Source organism: Asterias amurensis, chromosome 20, assembly GCF_032118995.1.
Source record: "Asterias amurensis chromosome 20, ASM3211899v1".
Lineage (NCBI taxonomy): Eukaryota > Metazoa > Echinodermata > Asteroidea > Forcipulatida > Asteriidae > Asterias > Asterias amurensis.
In genome coordinates this window covers 11,213,868-11,230,549 of record NC_092667.1, presented here as the reverse complement: position 1 = coordinate 11,230,549, position 16,682 = coordinate 11,213,868, and the positions used below count along the sequence as shown (strand labels likewise).

Below are 16,682 nucleotides of genomic sequence, written 5' to 3'. Positions count from 1 at the left end.
AAATCAAAATCTTAAAATCAGATTTGTCAAAGGATCCAGTTATTTAAAATTTAATTTGTCATATGTAAATTTCAATTATATAAATGCCTGGGTCCATTTTCACAGAACTGCTTCAGCAGAAAAAAAAAATGCTTAAAAATGCTTAACTTAATTATGAGCTGGATACCAGTCGAAAATTATACACACGACTTGACTGGTAACCTTATTCTGGTAAGCGTACTATAAATTGGGTTGTGCTTTAGCTACTTTTTGTGCTTAGAGACAGTGGACACTATTTGTTATTGTCAAGACCAATCTTCTCACTTGGTGTATCTCAACACCCTCGTCACACGAAGTTGTGTGTATTCAGATGCTTGATTTCATGACCTCAAAGTCTAAATCTGAGGTCTCAAAATCAAATTTGTGGAAAATTACTTCTTTACTCGAAAACTACATCACTTCAGGGGAGCCGCTTCTCACAATGGTTTATACTATCAACCTCTCCCCATTACTTGTTACCAAGTAAGGTTTTATGCCAATTTGTTTTTTTTTAGTAATTACCAATAGTGTCCACTGCCTTTAAGCAGCTCCATGAAAAGAGGTCAGCAGAGAGCAAAACCTGTACACACCTATGTTTGTCACTAGTTTACTCATACACAAAATTTACACCCTTAACAGTTTTTAAACGAACCACACACACACACTTTTGGTTCCCAGTCGATCCAGAAAAAAAATCAGTTTCTATCGCATGAAAAGCCTGTGTGGGATGAATTAGTATAGAAGGTTGCTTCTCTAGTATAAGTACAGCAAGCAGCCAACTATTATCCAAGAGCAGAATCTTCACTTTATTTGACCCAACATACACATGAAATAACAACCCAGTGAAAATGGACCCTTCCCGTGAAATATGCTAATCACATTCACGCATGCGTACAGACCCTGTTGGTTGGCAAACGCCATAGAGTTGTGCACTAAGCAGACGCGCAAACGCGTCTGCATCACGCACCCATTAGCCGTGTACAAAACAGCGTGATGTTCCCTCATTTTGCCAACCAAAATGTTAGTGCGCAGGCGCTATGTGCAATTTACATATTTCATGGGAAGGGTCTATTGAAGTACATGTGCACGTATAATTAAATACATATACATGTACTAGGGTTGTAGGCCATCCTACGTCTTATTTCCCGACTATAAAGGTTTTGTTAGCATGCAATGCTCACAATGAAACCAGCCTTTTTTTTTTTTGTCATCCTCACATTCAAGACTGTTATTGATGTGTCCATGATATTCACATGAAATTGTGTACTTTCTAGACCAGTATATAGGGGTGCAACTTCAACTAATCCCATTAAACAGTCAATACATCTTCTCAGCATTCTCTCAACTTTATAAAATCTTGACAAGTCAATAACTGCCACTTGACCGGTCCACATTGCCTCCTGACCAGTCCATAGTGACACTTGATCAGTCCATACTTCCACTTGATCATTGGAATGTGTAGCTGGGGTTGGGTGCTGCACCACACCATTGACCAACAAACTTCAGTACGTCTTGACAGTCGGGGCTGTGGGACATCTGATAAGAAAAAAAACAGCAACAAAAACGGCGATTAACATTTAGGTTTTTCGAGATCAGGTGAAATTAAAACTTAACAATGGTACAATTACCTTGCCCTGATTTGGGTACTTCAGTTTCTCAAAGTTTAAAGGCACTGTACATCGTCTGCTCACTTGGTGTATGTCAACATATGCATAAAATAACAAACCTGTGACAATTTGAGCTCAATTGGTGGTCAAAGTTGCAAAATTAAACGATGAAAGAAAAAATAACCTTGTCACACAAAGTTGTGTGCGTTTAGATGGTTGGTTTCGAAACCTCAAAATCTCATTCTGAGGTCTCAAAATCAAATTCGTGGAAAAATACTTCTTTCTCGAAAACAACGTCACTTCAGATGGAGCTGTTTTACACAATGTTTTGTACTATCAACCTCTCCCCATTACTTGTTTCCAAGTAAGGTTTTATGCTAATAATTATTTTGAGTAATTACCAATAGTGTCCACTGCCTTTAAGCATAGCAATAGTTTCTGCGTAAGCAGCTCTATGAAATTATGTAATGGTCTTTATATAATTACATTTACCTTTGTAGCCATGAGGAATTTATTCCAGTCATCTTTGTTGGCAGCTTTCCCCGACTGTTTGAACTCGAGTTTGTTACGCAGCACAGGATAACCTACGGGAAAGTGAAAACAAAGGCCAATTAAAGCTGTTAAAATATTAACCATTCTGTTTCAAATAATGGAAGGGTATAATACCTACCGCCTGGGTAGTAGATAAAAAGCAGGACAGTTCTTTACAGAACTGAGAAGTCTCCCAAACATCCGATAAATCTACTCCGCGGTAGTAGAATAAAGACAGACAATTCTCCCAGCACAAACTCTACCTGGCAAGCAGATACACACATGGTGTTCCCGCCAACCAAATATATATTGAAACCTCACCATACAATGCCTCAAATCCTATATCATTTAATTGTTATAAATATTATTATTCATGGGATCCCTAAGAAGTCCGTCTGTCTCACCTGTGATAACACAAGGCAATGATTTGATGTTTGTGTTTGCAGCAACGAGGGAAGCGACGTAAGTATCTCTCTCGTCGTGGTCCAAGGACTGCTCTACTTTCTGGTCCATAGAAACGGCCAACACCCACTCCTTGACTTCCTCTTTCTTATCCTCCTAAAATGACAAATTAAATCAGTTTAACTTTCATTATCAACTTCTGGTAATGAGCAAGAGAAAGCATGTTTGTATTTCTCTCTATTTTGAAACAATAATAATAAAAATTGCAACATTATAGAGCGCTAAATACGGAAGTTTCTAAGCGCTATAACCAGATTGACAAAACAGATGGGTTCTAAGTTGAGATTTAAAAGTGTCCAATGAAGGAGCTACTTGAATGTGGGTGGGTAGCTTGTTCCAAAGTGTTGGAGCTATAACTGAAAAGGCGCGATCGCCATAGCGTGTCATGGCGCGGGGTCCTGGGGAAAGCTGGAAATGAGCAACTGAAGAAGAGCGAAGGCGTCGGGTACATGTAGCTGTACAAAGTGCTATGATGAGGTCTTGGCGATATACAGGGGCCAAATTATGAATAGTGAGCATGGCTTTTGCCATGCTCCGAATACTGTTAACTTTGAGAGGAAAATGTCCTAGAGCTCTCTCTGAGTATTGTTATGTGTTTAAATCATCTTTTTATCAGAGAAATATAATAATTTGTAGGGGTACTTGTATAAGCTTGGGCGGTTCCAGAATTTTGGGGCTCGGTTCCGGTTCCGAAAAAAAGCTCGGTTCTGAGACATACCCGGTTCCAATTCAATAAAAAACATAAGCCGCCCGTCCAGAGCTCACACACACACACAAATGAGCCGATCTATTTGAACTGAAAATAACCAAGTTAATCAGACATCGGTTTCGAGCTCACACACACACAATTGGAGCCGATCTATTTTTAACGAAAATACCAGAATACCCACCCCAATGATCAGACATCGTGCCACCGAGCACCTATTTTCCCTGCTCTGTCCTTACTCTATGATTTAAACAAGTCTTTGATTTAGCCGGCAGTACGATCGTTGTGTAGCAGTATGTCCGTAGTGTAGTACATCCGTAGTGCAGTACATCAGTAGTGCAGTACATCCGTAGTGCATGCAGTGTGTCGTCTCTGTACATACAAGTGTACTATGCCTGTACATGCCGGTACATGCCTGTACATACATACCTACAGCACTGTGTTTTTGTGCGCGGGGCTAGCTTTTATGAATATGGATATATCGGCAGCCAATCACAACGTGCTGTCTATACATGTACATGTGGTGGTTGTAGAAGATGCCTACGTGTGTGCACTGTGTATGCAGCCACATGTGATAGTTGATACTCATGTCGGCTTGAAGCCTTTGCACACTGTATCTGCGGTCACCGCTTTCAACATCAAGCCTCAATTTCTAGAGCCGGTTCGTCGCAGGATCGGCTCAACAGAGCCTTTTATAATTGGGACTCGGTCTTTTAAAATTGGAACCGACAAAAGCGGGTACCCGGTTCCACAGAAGAGTGGAACCGCAAGTCCGGTTTTCAATTTGGAACCGGGTAGAACCGGGTAACCGAAGGGACCGCCCAAGCTTATACTTGTATACAAATATTGACTGCTTCGAGTGCTATGGTTAAAACTATGACTCCCGAGGTGATCCCCGGAGCGTTCTATTTTCCCGAGGTGAAGCCGAGGGAAAATAGAATGCTACGGGGATCACCGAGGGAGTCATAGTTTTTAACCTTTGCACGAGTAAAAGCAGTCAATATTTGTTTTACAACACCCCAAACATTTCTAAATACTGAACTATTATTATTAAGTTACAGACCTGAATGCTACAATCCACAGACGACGCGAATACAGATTGCAAACACTTTTACTGTGCTGCATGTAGTGTGTCGTGCAATCCGAAATGGTTACAGACTATTAATTTATCATCCTCGTACATGCAACGGACGTCTGGGTACTGCACGCCGTCTGCGAGTCTTCGGACTAGCGCATGGCAAACCGACGCACTATCACACGGCCGTCGTCTAGCAAAACTAAGACATGTCATGTGACGCGCTCTAAACCAATGAGCAGGCAGAATACTTGCAAGGGGTGTTATAAAATCGTCTTTTATAAAGTTGTATCCCAGTCTCATGTCAAGCTTATGTGCAATACCCATTCTAGCACACAGGACCTAGGGTGTGATGGCCCATCTAATAGTACAAAGGGAGTACAGTAAAGGAGAAGGACACGCGCTTTGTGACCGACCAGGCCAGGATTCTAAACAACATTTGACAAAAAAACAAACTTGTAAATCGTCCACAAGACAAGACTACTTGGTCAAGTCTCTCTGCTAATTGAGTTTTTAACTTATTCTCAATCTTTGCTCCGTTTTAATTAAAATAGACCCTTTCCACGAAATGTGTAAGTTGCATGTCACTCGTGCGCAGTAACACTTTGGTTGGCAAAATCAAGGAACATTGCACCTTTTTGTATGGGGATGATTGTGGCGTGACACAGATGCGTTTGCGCATCTGCTTAGTGCACATCTCTATGGCGTTTAACAACCAATAGTGTCAGTACGCATGCGTGAAGGTAATTAGCATATTCATGGGAAGGGTCTACTGATTTGGGAAACTTTGAGACGTCTTGATTCGTTGTTTTATTTTCCTTACCGGAACGTGTTGACGTTCGGGAAGCGGAACCTCAAATGGGATGTCAGTTTCCTGGAAGTCTGTGTTGTCCAACATATCCAGACTGCCCTCCTCTATGGCCTGAAAAAAAACAAAAAAACATGTGAAATAGGTTACGTGGACAGGGGTCGAAATTAAGTGTATTTCCATGGTAGTCAGCAGGGCTAGTGACCAATAATTTTTAGTAGCCCTGATTAGATTTTGGTAGCCCAAAAGCCACGTTATGTCTCGCGTCACGGCTCAAACTTTACAATACACCAATAACATAGTTCTTTATTGTTTGTGATGATGATTTTTGCATTATTATTCAACTAGCCTGTCGGGCTATCAAACTGGAAAAATCAGTAGCCCGGATGTAAATCTGGTAGTCCCGGGCTAGCGGGCTAGTGGCAATTTCGACCCCTGGTGGAGTTAAAAGAAAAGCGCAACTAAATAAAACAATTTGTTTCTTTTTTTTAAGTTCAAGCATTTTTGTTGTATTTCATTCATTATTACATGTATTATGTGCAATAGGTTACGTGGGGTTTGAAGAGAAAGCGTTATTAAAAAAAATACTCCACTACTAATAATAATACTAACTGATGATGATAACACATTTGTAAAGCGTCATCTATTTATAGCCAAACATATTCTGAGGTGATGGAAAAAAGGAAAATTTAAGAAAAGCTTACATTACAAGAACTTAAGATTATCAAATTATACAAGGACACATTAACACAAACAAGTTGATCAACACAATAAATAGAGTCAGTCAATAGCAATATTTTGAAAATGTGCACAGATTCTGTAGTTTGGATATTAATGGTAAAGAGTTCAAGAGTTAAAGAGTAAATAGTGTAGAGGACAATTTCAAAAACCCAAATTGAGGAAAAAGTACAGAGTCTGAAGATACAATCAATCAACAATATCATTAATGATGATAAACTATGACATGTTCAGTGTACGAACTCCATCTAAGGTTGTTTGAATGCACAGATTACAATAACAATTCAATTACAAATGTCATCAAAATATAAACAATAAAAATCACATCAAAATACAATCAATAAAAATCACATCAAAATACAAACAATTACATCAAAATACATACAATACAGGCTAAAATAGAAAAAATGTACCAACTGCAAAAGAGCTGAGCAAAAGATTAGCATGACATGACATTTTAGAGTGATGCAACCTCCACTGTTGGATTTTGATGGATTTAGAGGGGTCTTTGTGGTTTAAAGCTCTAAGTATCACCATCAACTCCAGGGGAGGCCTAGCATCGGCTCCTGGCTGGAAGAGACCTAAAGGCCGCCCACGATCATCTGGGCCCAACAACTTAGCCGGCTTATTAGCGAAATCGACCACATGTGGCGTGAGGCTGTAGGACGTGGACACAGGAGATCGGCGCAACCTACCCTTGCTGTCTCTGCAGTTGATTGATTGATTGATTGATTGATTGATTAATTGATTGATTGATTGATTGATTGATTGATTGATTGATTGATTGATTGATTGTGGCTAAAAAAAAAAGCACGCTTACCTCTGTGAGATCCAGGAATCTGTTGAGGAAAACGAAGGCCATGTTGAGCATTCCTTGAGATCGAGCGTGCATCCCTGCCTCAAAGAATGCCTTGTCAGCAGGTACGATGTCAGTGTGACGCAGAAGAGAGATGGACAACTTAGCAGCAAGACCCTCCTGTGAAGTAAAACAAAAAAATAGAAATAATGATGCGCTGCCTAAGGATGTTTGTGGGACAGTTTGCTAATGGACAGTTTGTGGGTGAAAAGAAAGGTTTTTTTTAATTTAGCTTTTGAAGTCTGGAATTAGTTGGTGTCACATTACGCTTGTTACACAGTTTTGTGTGTTACATTGATCAATACATCAGAAATAAAATATTCTGCATGATGTTAATGTTTTTATTTGTTGAGAGTTTGCTAATACCAGATTTTTGTTAAGACGGTTTTACTAATATAGTTTTTGCAACTATTTGACTAAATTTGTCATTTGTGATCTAATAGATATTTTTGCATCAGGGATAAGAAGATAAATTTCTTTAAATATGTAACATATTTTTGAGTGTGTGAATGTAACTTCTTTGACCATTAAACTAATTGTGATCGCTAGCATTACCACACCAGACTGATACATTTATGACAATACAAACTTTAAAATCTGCCATACCAAAAACTTTGTAGGTGCAAGTAAAATTAACAATTCGCTTCTTTCTTAGATTGCTTCCCAGTTTCTTACCAGGTTCTGTGTGCCCATGCACGTACTGCGTGTAGCACAGTAGTGACAGATGGTTAACATTGACTCAAACTCTGTATGTTGAGCACTGTTAGCGTCTGAGGACTTGGTCAGGTCTTCACACTATTAGGACAAGAGAGAGAGAGAGGATTAATTAAGTTAGGAAAGCTTTAGGTTTAGCCACTTCACATAAGTAAAAATTTGCCATGCCCAAGCGCGGTGTTACCCTATTGGGGTGTCGTGGCCGAGCGGATAAGAGCACCGAATTCAAGCTCTGGTGATTCTGTTCAGCGGAGTGTGGGTTTGAATCCCGGTGGTGACACTTGTGTCTCTGAGAAGGAAACTTCACTATAATTGCTTCTCTCCACCCAGGGGTAAATGGGTACCTGTGAGGGCACAGTTGGTTATTGTGATTGATTAGCCTTGATTGCGTTACATATTTGGCGGCACAGGCTGTATACTCCACAGGGAGCTAAGATGGTTTAAGGAATGATTTAAGGCTCAGTGACCAGGGGTAATAATGTTGAAGCGCCATGAGCATCACTGCGTGACGGACCTGAGCGCTATATAAGAAGCCACTATTATTATTATTATATTATTATATTATTATTATTATTATTATTATTATTATTATTATTATTATTATTATTATTATTATTATTACACTGTATATGTGGAGCTTCTTGAGTAATCGTTTTTCCTATGGAAATATTATAGAAAAGGAAAGAAAATATTGTTGCCAAAATGCAACCCCTCTGACTTGACATAAAAAGACAACAAAGGTTCTCAAACTAGGCACCGTGATTTGTTGTTCTCTCTTGTGAGAAAAAATGAGTAGGCACTCACTGTATCGCAGAACTTTGGCCGTATGGAACGGGCAATATAATTGGGAACACTTGGACTTATCTCCAATTAAGCTGAATACAATGATAAAACAATGGTGGCAGCATGTCCATTATTGTTTGCCACATTTGAATAATGAATGGACAAAGGTCTGGAATCGAGAACTACACAGTAATGCCTGGAAAAGGGATATTACAGAGCACGAATTCCAGTATCTTATGTCTCTCTTTGAATGGGAGAAAAAAAGCTTTCAGCTCGGTTCATTCTTCATGCGAATGCGAATTTTGACATCACCGCCCTGTTTTTGCAGCAAATCTTTCAGCTCGTTTCAACTCTTCCAGATTGTTTGGTGTACCTAACAATCTACGACCCTACAAACACAAAACTGGGACAAACTATAAATTGAAATTCTGTCTTAAGACCCTAGACTTACTAGGTTGAGGAGTACATCCCTGAGGTCTGCCCAGTTACGGTAAGCACTAGCCTGGTTCATATCTGGGTTAGCTAACATCTCCACAACGATACGCTTGTAGATATTGTAGTTCTGAAACAGTCAATGAAAAACAACTTTCACATTAATACACTTATCAGTATATAATTATTTGGTTAGTCAACGAAAAACAACGTTCATATTAATACAAATATCAATATATAATTATTTGGTTTGCGGTGACACCATGTGTGTATCTACTTGCCAGGTAGAGTTTGTTCTTAGAGAACTGTCTTTCTTTATTCTACTACCGCGAAGTAGATTTATCGGATGTTCGGGAGACTTCTCAGTTCTGAAAAGAACTGTCCTGCTTTTTAACTACTACCCGGGTGGAAGGTACAGAAAATTGGCTGGGACTACTACTTTAGCTTACAGGATCGTAATTAACTGCACTACCGCGGAGTCAGTTCTTGAGTTGGTCTCTTTGTTTTGACTAGCTTGCTCTAGTCATCGTCAGAAGACGAATATCATTTTCGATTCCCTGATGTACATTTCCATCTCACAAATCTCATGTACCGTTAACATACGTAAGGCAGAGTAAAAAAAAACACAACATGTTTAGCTTCCGGGTTCCTGAAAAAAGGGGAGGCGGGAGGAGGTTTTTTGTCTGTTTTTTTTCAAGATGGCCGCCAAAACTTTGAACAACCCATTGGTTTTTCAACTGCCAACACACGATAATGAAAGAAACATTAAACATGTTTATAGAGGTTCCAAACCCTGCTGCAGCTTACTTTCACAAGAATAAGTGTGTGAAGGTGTAACCGAATGATCTGTTTTTATCAGTTTAACTGCTGAAAGCACAGAAAAAGCAGGGCTTGAAAAAAGAGGAGGGATACAGGGAGGAGTGGGGGGGGGTAAAGGAAGGGAGCTTGCTTAAAGACACTGGACACTTTTGGTAATTGTCAAAGACCAGTCTTCTCACTTGGTGTACCTCAACATATGCACAAAACAATCTGTGAAAATTTGAACTCAATTGGTCATCGAAGTAGCGAGATAATAATGAAAGAAAAAAACACCCTTGTCACACGAAGTTGTGTGAGTTCTGATGCTTGATTTAGGGACCTCAAAATCTAATTCTGAGGCCTCGAAATCAAATTCGTGGAAAATTACTTATTTCTCGAAAACTACGTTACTTCAGAGGGAGCCATTTCTCACAATGTTTTATACTATCAACAGCTCTCCGTTGCTTGTTACCGAGTAAGTTTTTATGCTAACAATTACTTTGAGTAATTACCAATAGTGTCCAGTGCCTTTAACAACAAGAGGTTGGAAACACACCACAAAATCAAAGGTAGGAAGAGAGGGAACAAAATATTGAAAACAAATGTTTTGGCCCAGTACCTGTGGATTAGCTGGTGCCCCATGCTGCACATACAGATCTAGCGCCTTCTGGATACGATTCTCCTTGATGAGGTGAGTAGCGTACAGAGCGATGTACTTGTGCAACACTTTGAAGCCTTGTTTCTCAGCCGTCTCGATACACTTGTCCCACTCACCGCGGCCGGCATACATGTCCAGAGCGGCAATCACATCAACACCGATCAACTGAAACGGAAAGGAATAGGTATCAGGGTCTGATTTGATGAAGAAGAACTTGTTGTTTTAGTCAGCTTGTAGTAGCAGCACCTTTGGGCCAGCCATTAACTGTTACTATAGACCATTAAGGCCCGGTCCCACTGCAGCGATAAACGAGAACGATAACGATAACGACGCAAAGAGCATTCTATTGAATGAGCGTGTGCGTATTCTGCAGGGAGTAATTTAACCAATAGAATGCGTTGTCTTTGCAACGTGATCGTTTTCGTTTTCGTTATCACTGCAGTGCGACACGGCCTTAAGGGTAAAGCTCCAGTGAAGATCTTCTGGTTATCTGGTCTTCATTGACCAACATTAATCTAGTTTTTAATGACATTCTTTAATACCCGATACTGCAACTGTATGCCCCTCAAATCTACCAGGGTCCAATTTCATAGAGCTGCCAAGGCACAAGCTAAGCACAACAAAATTATGCTGCCTCTAGCTACCGGGCAACCTCGGTAGTCTAGTTGGTAAGACACTGCTCTAGAATTGCAAGGGTCGTGGGTTCGAATCCCACCCGAATAACATGCCTGTGATATTTTTTCACAGGACTCGGGAAAGTACTGAGTATACAGTGCTAACACACATCGGTGTATGGGTAAAAACCAAAATTAATATTCTTTATCCCCGATGCAAATTTAACATCTATTTAACATCTTAAATTTAACATCTTAAAAATCAAAATCAAAAACCTGATTTTCCTGAGAACAAAACTGAAAATCTGATTTAAGGCATTTTAGGATATCACGCCTCTTCCAAAAACTGGAGGAACAAATAATTGTCTCAGAAAGACTTACCGACTCCGCCTGGCCTTCGTTCTTGAGATGCTCTTTGTACTTGGTGTCAACGTAGCTCTCATAACGAGGTTCTAACTCCTTGGCTACCTTCTTGGCCTTGCTCCACTCCCCGCCTTCCATCAAGATGTCGATGGCCTCCTTGATCATGTCCACAGTCAGGTACATCTCTGCCGCCTGTGCATCAAGTATTTGGGATAAGGAGATTACACATTACATACATACATACATATAGGGCATTTATATAGCGCCACTACGTCAAGAACGCAGTGCATTAGATCGGATACAGAGAATGTTTGATACACTTCTTAAATGTTCGAAGAGAGTCGGATTTCCTGATTGAGGTGGAGAGTACATTCCAGGTGTGTGGAGCAAAATGTGAGAATGTGCGACTTGAGGCCGACTTAAGAAGCTTGATTGAGTTAGGTTCCATGAGGCGAGTAGTGTCGGATGCTGAGCGTTGATTTTACAAATCATCAATGGTTCTTTTGAACATATTGTGTCAAGCAAGGTAAAGAAATCAACATACAGATTGCCAAAGGATACTTTTGTGGCTCGAGTGGTTAGCAGCACAGGGCCTAATTTCATAGAGCTGCTTAAGCAAAAATTTTTGCTTAAGCAAAAATTTCATTGCTTAGTAAAATCAGGTTACCGGCCAAGACTCCACTCAATTGTAATGCTAAGTAAACAACAGCTTAATACTAGTCATAAGCAATGTATATGGCAGGAAATTTTGGCCAGTAACATGTGTAAAATAAGCGAGCTATTTTCGTGCTTAAGCAAATTTTTTGCTTAAGCAGCTCTATGAAATTGGCCCCTGGACTCAAGCTCGTGGCGTTTTTTGATCATCAGAGTGTGGGTTCAATCCCGTTCGTGGCACTTGCGTCTTTGAGAAAGCTTCTTTCCCAGAATTGCTTTGTCTTTCGGGTGGGTTATTAAGGCGTGCTTGCTTGCTTACTTGCTTGCTTAAGTCGAGTGATGTCCTCGAATCACCATGCCTTTATGTCCGCAATTGCCGACTTGAAACGTGCCGATTCCAGACCCATGCCCATTTTAAGAATGTCAGTGTAAGTTAGTGCCGGTCTATCAGGTTTCCTCCTCCCATGCTTAGGGGTCCACAAAACAATATTGGACACTGGTTCGTCTTTGCTCCTGAAGCAGTGGCCAGCAAATCGCATCCTTCTCTGTCTGATTTTTGTTGTTAGCTTGGGTAGGTTCCCATATTGGACTTTGTTGGTCATATGTTGACTCCAGTAGATGTTAAGAGCTGTTCTTAATAGCGTCTCTGTATGATTTTTGTTGTTAGCTTGGGTAGGTTCCCATATAGGACTTTGTTGGTCATATGTTGACTCCAGTGGATGTTAAGAGCTGTTCTTAATAGCGTCTCTGTATGATTTTTGTTGTTAGCTTAGGTAGGTTCCCATATAGGACTTTGTTGGTCATATGTTGACTCCAGTGGATGTTAAGAGCTGTTCTTAATAGCGTCTCTGTATGATTTTTGTTGTTAGCTTGGGTAGGTTCCCATAAAGGACTTTGTTGGTCATATGTTGACTCCAGTGGATGTTAAGAGCTGTTCTTAATAGCGTCTCTGTATGATTTTTGTTGAGAGCTTGGGTAGGTTCCCATATAGGACTTTGTTGGTCATATGTTGACTCCAGTGGATGTTAAGAGCTGTTCTTAATAGCGTCTCTGTATGATTTTTGTTGAGAGCTTGGGTAGGTTCCCATATAGGACTTTGTTGGTCATATGTTGACTCCAGTGGATGTTAAGAGCTGTTCTTAATAGCGTCTCTGTATGATTTTTGTTGAGAGCTTGGGTAGGTTCCCATATAGGACTTTGTTGGTCATATGTTGACTCCAGTGGATGTTAAGAGCTGTTCTTAATAGCCGTAGGTCCAGAATACTAAGATTGGTAGTGCATATAAAAGAACCCAGACCACTAATAAGAGTGGCCATTTTACTTGAACTTACCTCCTTGTACTTTTGGTTGTCTGCGAGTCGTGGTCCTACAATACGTACAACGCTCAGCGCTTTGGACGTATCCAAGAATTTCTGTGATAAATCTGCGGCCTGAAGTTCAAAGATCAAAGATTTTACAAATCATCAACGGTTCTTTTGAATAATATGGTGATTATAATAAATATATAAACAAAGTCAGTAATCAGAAAGCAATTCCAATCAGCAACAAGAACCTCAACAGTTTAAACTATCGGTCAACCAGTCCTAGCTGTTACTCAATCTTGCTGGTCAACAGTCCTAACTATCGCCCAACCAGCCTTAATAAACTGGTCAACCAGCCTTAAGCTGTTCAACCAGTCTTAACTATTAGTAACCAGTCTTTGCTGGTCAACAGTCTTATAGTATTGGTCAACCAGCCTTAAGCTTGTCAACAGTTTTAACTATCAATCACCCAGCTTTAAGCTGTTTAACAAGTCTCAAATATTGCCCAACCAGCCTTAACTATCGGTCAACCAGTCTTAACAATCGTCCAACCAGCCCTAACTGTCTGCCAACCAGCCTAAACTATCGGTCAACCAGTCTTAACAATCGTCCAACCAGCCCTAACTGTCTGCCAACCAGCCTTAACTATCGGTCAACCAGCGATAACTATCAATATCAACCAGCCATAACTACCGGTCAACCAGCCTTATCTATCAACCAGCCATAACTACCGGTCAACCAGCCTTAACTATCGGTCAACCAGCCTTAACTATCAACCAGCAATAACTACCGGTCAACCAGCCTTAACTACTGGCCAACCAGCCTTAACCAAATCCTACTCAGGCTTAACCTATCGGTTAATCAGTGTTTACCTTTGTCCAGCAGGCTACCAGGACCTTATCATCATTAGTCTGTTGTGTAGTGACCTTGAGGTAGCAATCCACGGCTCGGCTGTACTCCCCGGATGCCTCCCACTCCTTGGCCTGACCGACTAGGGCATCTGCACCACTGTACATGAGACACACAGAGAGCAAATATTAATAACAGTTGTGGCTTCTAAATTAGCGCGCATATCCGTCACTCAGTGATGCTCAAGGCGCTTTTACATACAGTATTTTCCTGCAATTTTCCTGCAAGGTATGTGGGACTATGTTTTTTAGTTATGAGACCTACTCCTTTTACATAGCACCATGTAATGGTTTACAAGGTGCTGTGGTGCAATATGCTGCCAATCAAACCAGGAACACCGGGGTGAACCCCTCCTCTTTTCGATAAGTGCACTGGGTTCTTTTACTTGCGTTACACAACACACGGGGCCAACGGCTTTACGCCCCATCCGAAGGACAAAGCTTTCCAGGTTGTATCGTAAACTTGGGTGTGATCCCTGGCCACACGGAAGGCAGGTAATGGTTCATATTATGGCTTCTGGACTGGCACTCTTGAATGAAGATATTGACAAAGTAGGGAGACCACCAACACAAGGCTAGACAGCTCATAGTTGGTAGAGTGCCGGTATGGCCAGGGATAAAACCTAAGTTAACAATTGATACAACCTTGGAAGCAGCAGCCAGGGGATCCCCTTAAGAGGATGCAACCTTTTAATATTAAAGACACTGGACAATATTGGTAACTGTCAAAGACCATTCTCACTTGGTGTATCTCAACTATGCATAAATAAACTAACCTGTGAAAACTTGAGCTCAATCGGTCGTCAGAGTTGCGAGATAATAATGAAAGAAAAAAAACCTTGTTGCACCATGGCCACACAAAGTTGTGTGCTTTCAGATGCTTGATTTCGACACCTCAAATTCTAAATCTGAGGTCTCAAAATCAAATTTGTGGAAAATTACTTCTTTCTCAAAAACTACGTCACTTCAGAGGGAGCTGTTAGTCACAATGTTTTATACTATCAACCTCTCCCCATTACTGGTAATGTAGAAAGGTTTTATGATAATAATTATTTTGAGTAATTACCAATAGTGTACACTGCCTTTAAATAAATGAATAAATAAGATGAAAGAAGGTGTAGATACCTGGATCCCTTGTTAAGAACCTCTCTGTCGTATTCATCTTGTAGTTGTTGCAGTTTGTGTGGTACATATTCCTTGCAAACCCTCAATGCATCCTGCCACATGTTAGATTGCTGTACAAGAAAAAAAAAACATGGTGTCATTATTATTATATATGATTTGAGCCATTGCATGGTGAGGTATCAATGTATATTTGGTTTGCGGTAGCACCATGTGTGTATCTACTTGGCAGGTAGAGTTTGTTCTTAGAGAACTGTCTTGCTTCATATTTGGTTTGCGGTAACACCATGTGTGTATCTACTTGCCAGGTAGAGTTTGTTCTTAGAGAACTGTCTTGCTTTATATTTGGTTTGCGGTAACACCATGTGTGTATCTACTTGCCAGGTAGAGTTTGTACTTAGAGAACTGTCTTGTTTTATTTAATCTACTAGGTGTTCGGGTTCGGGAGACTTCTCAGTTCTGAAAAGAACTATCCTGTTTTTAACTATTACCAGGGCGGATAGTATAGAAAATAGACTTGGACTACTACTTTAGCTTATAGGATCGTAATTAACTGTACTGCCGCTACTGTCATTATTATTGTTTATTTGTTAGTTTGATGATCTTCCCGTCATGGTAACTCGGCAAACTCAAGCAAGGGGATATAAACACCAAGCTGGCAACATTGGTTTTAATGTGTATGATTATAAATAGAACAAATCAAGAAATTGTGATTCAGTAACTAGACAACAATACTTATTCTAGTCATTGTGAAATCAACGATTAACTTGGTAGGATTCAAACCCACAACCTTGTGATTGCAAGTCCTGCAGTCTAACCACTAGACCTCTTTTTGTTTTTGTAATTTCATCTAAATGTCTGCACTCCTGTATTACTGTATTACAATGTTGCTATTTTTGTTATCTTTAAAGGAACACGTTGCCTTGGATCGGTCGAGTTGGTCTTTGAAAAGCGTTTGTAACCGTTTGTTATAAAATGCACATGGGTAGAAAGATGTTGTAAAAGTAGAATACAATGATCCACACAAACATGCCTCAAAATTGCGTGGTTTTCCTTTTACCTCGTCGACTAACACGTCGGCCATTTATGGGGGTCAAAATTTTGACTCCCATAAATGGCCGACCATGTTAGTTCGCACAGTAGAAGGAAAACCACGCAATTTCGAGGCAAACTTGTGTGGATCATTGTATTCTACTTTTAAAACATCTTTCCAACCATATGCATTTTATAAAAAACGGTTACAAACGCTTTTGTTTTGACCAACTCGTCCGATCCAAGGCAACGTGTTCCTTTAATCTGCAATTTCTTACTTTTTACCTTGTAATGCAACATAATATTATTTAAACCACTTACTTTGTAATATTTGATGGCAAGTTCCGGTCGCTGAGCCCTGAGCAGGAACGCTTCACACCGTTGATATTCTTTCTGGTCAAACGCGTACCTGGCCTGACCAATCAGGACGTCTGTTACACTGTCAGGATCGTATTCTTCAGCTATACGCTGCGCAGAGTCCCAATCCTGGTTGTGTACGTAC

General features: G+C 40.3%; 1 protein-coding gene across 1 annotated transcript in view; it reads right to left on the bottom strand.

Annotated features, from left to right (window-relative positions):
• Positions 1-63: 63 nt before the first annotated feature.
• LOC139952574 (intraflagellar transport protein 172 homolog) overlaps positions 64-16,682 on the bottom strand; it is a 39,051-nt gene continuing 22,432 nt past the window's right edge. The window contains exons 26-38 of the mRNA XM_071951755.1: positions 16,502-16,682; positions 15,152-15,261; positions 13,991-14,126; positions 13,149-13,247; positions 11,182-11,355; positions 10,148-10,351; positions 8,750-8,860; positions 7,477-7,596; positions 6,766-6,921; positions 5,223-5,321; positions 2,561-2,714; positions 2,118-2,209; positions 64-1,554 (exon numbers count right to left, since the gene is read on the bottom strand). Of these exons, the coding sequence (XP_071807856.1) occupies positions 1,465-1,554; positions 2,118-2,209; positions 2,561-2,714; positions 5,223-5,321; positions 6,766-6,921; positions 7,477-7,596; positions 8,750-8,860; positions 10,148-10,351; positions 11,182-11,355; positions 13,149-13,247; positions 13,991-14,126; positions 15,152-15,261; positions 16,502-16,682 (1,726 nt within the window). The 3' untranslated portion in view covers positions 64-1,464. The remainder of the gene's footprint in view (positions 1,555-2,117; positions 2,210-2,560; positions 2,715-5,222; positions 5,322-6,765; positions 6,922-7,476; positions 7,597-8,749; positions 8,861-10,147; positions 10,352-11,181; positions 11,356-13,148; positions 13,248-13,990; positions 14,127-15,151; positions 15,262-16,501) is intronic.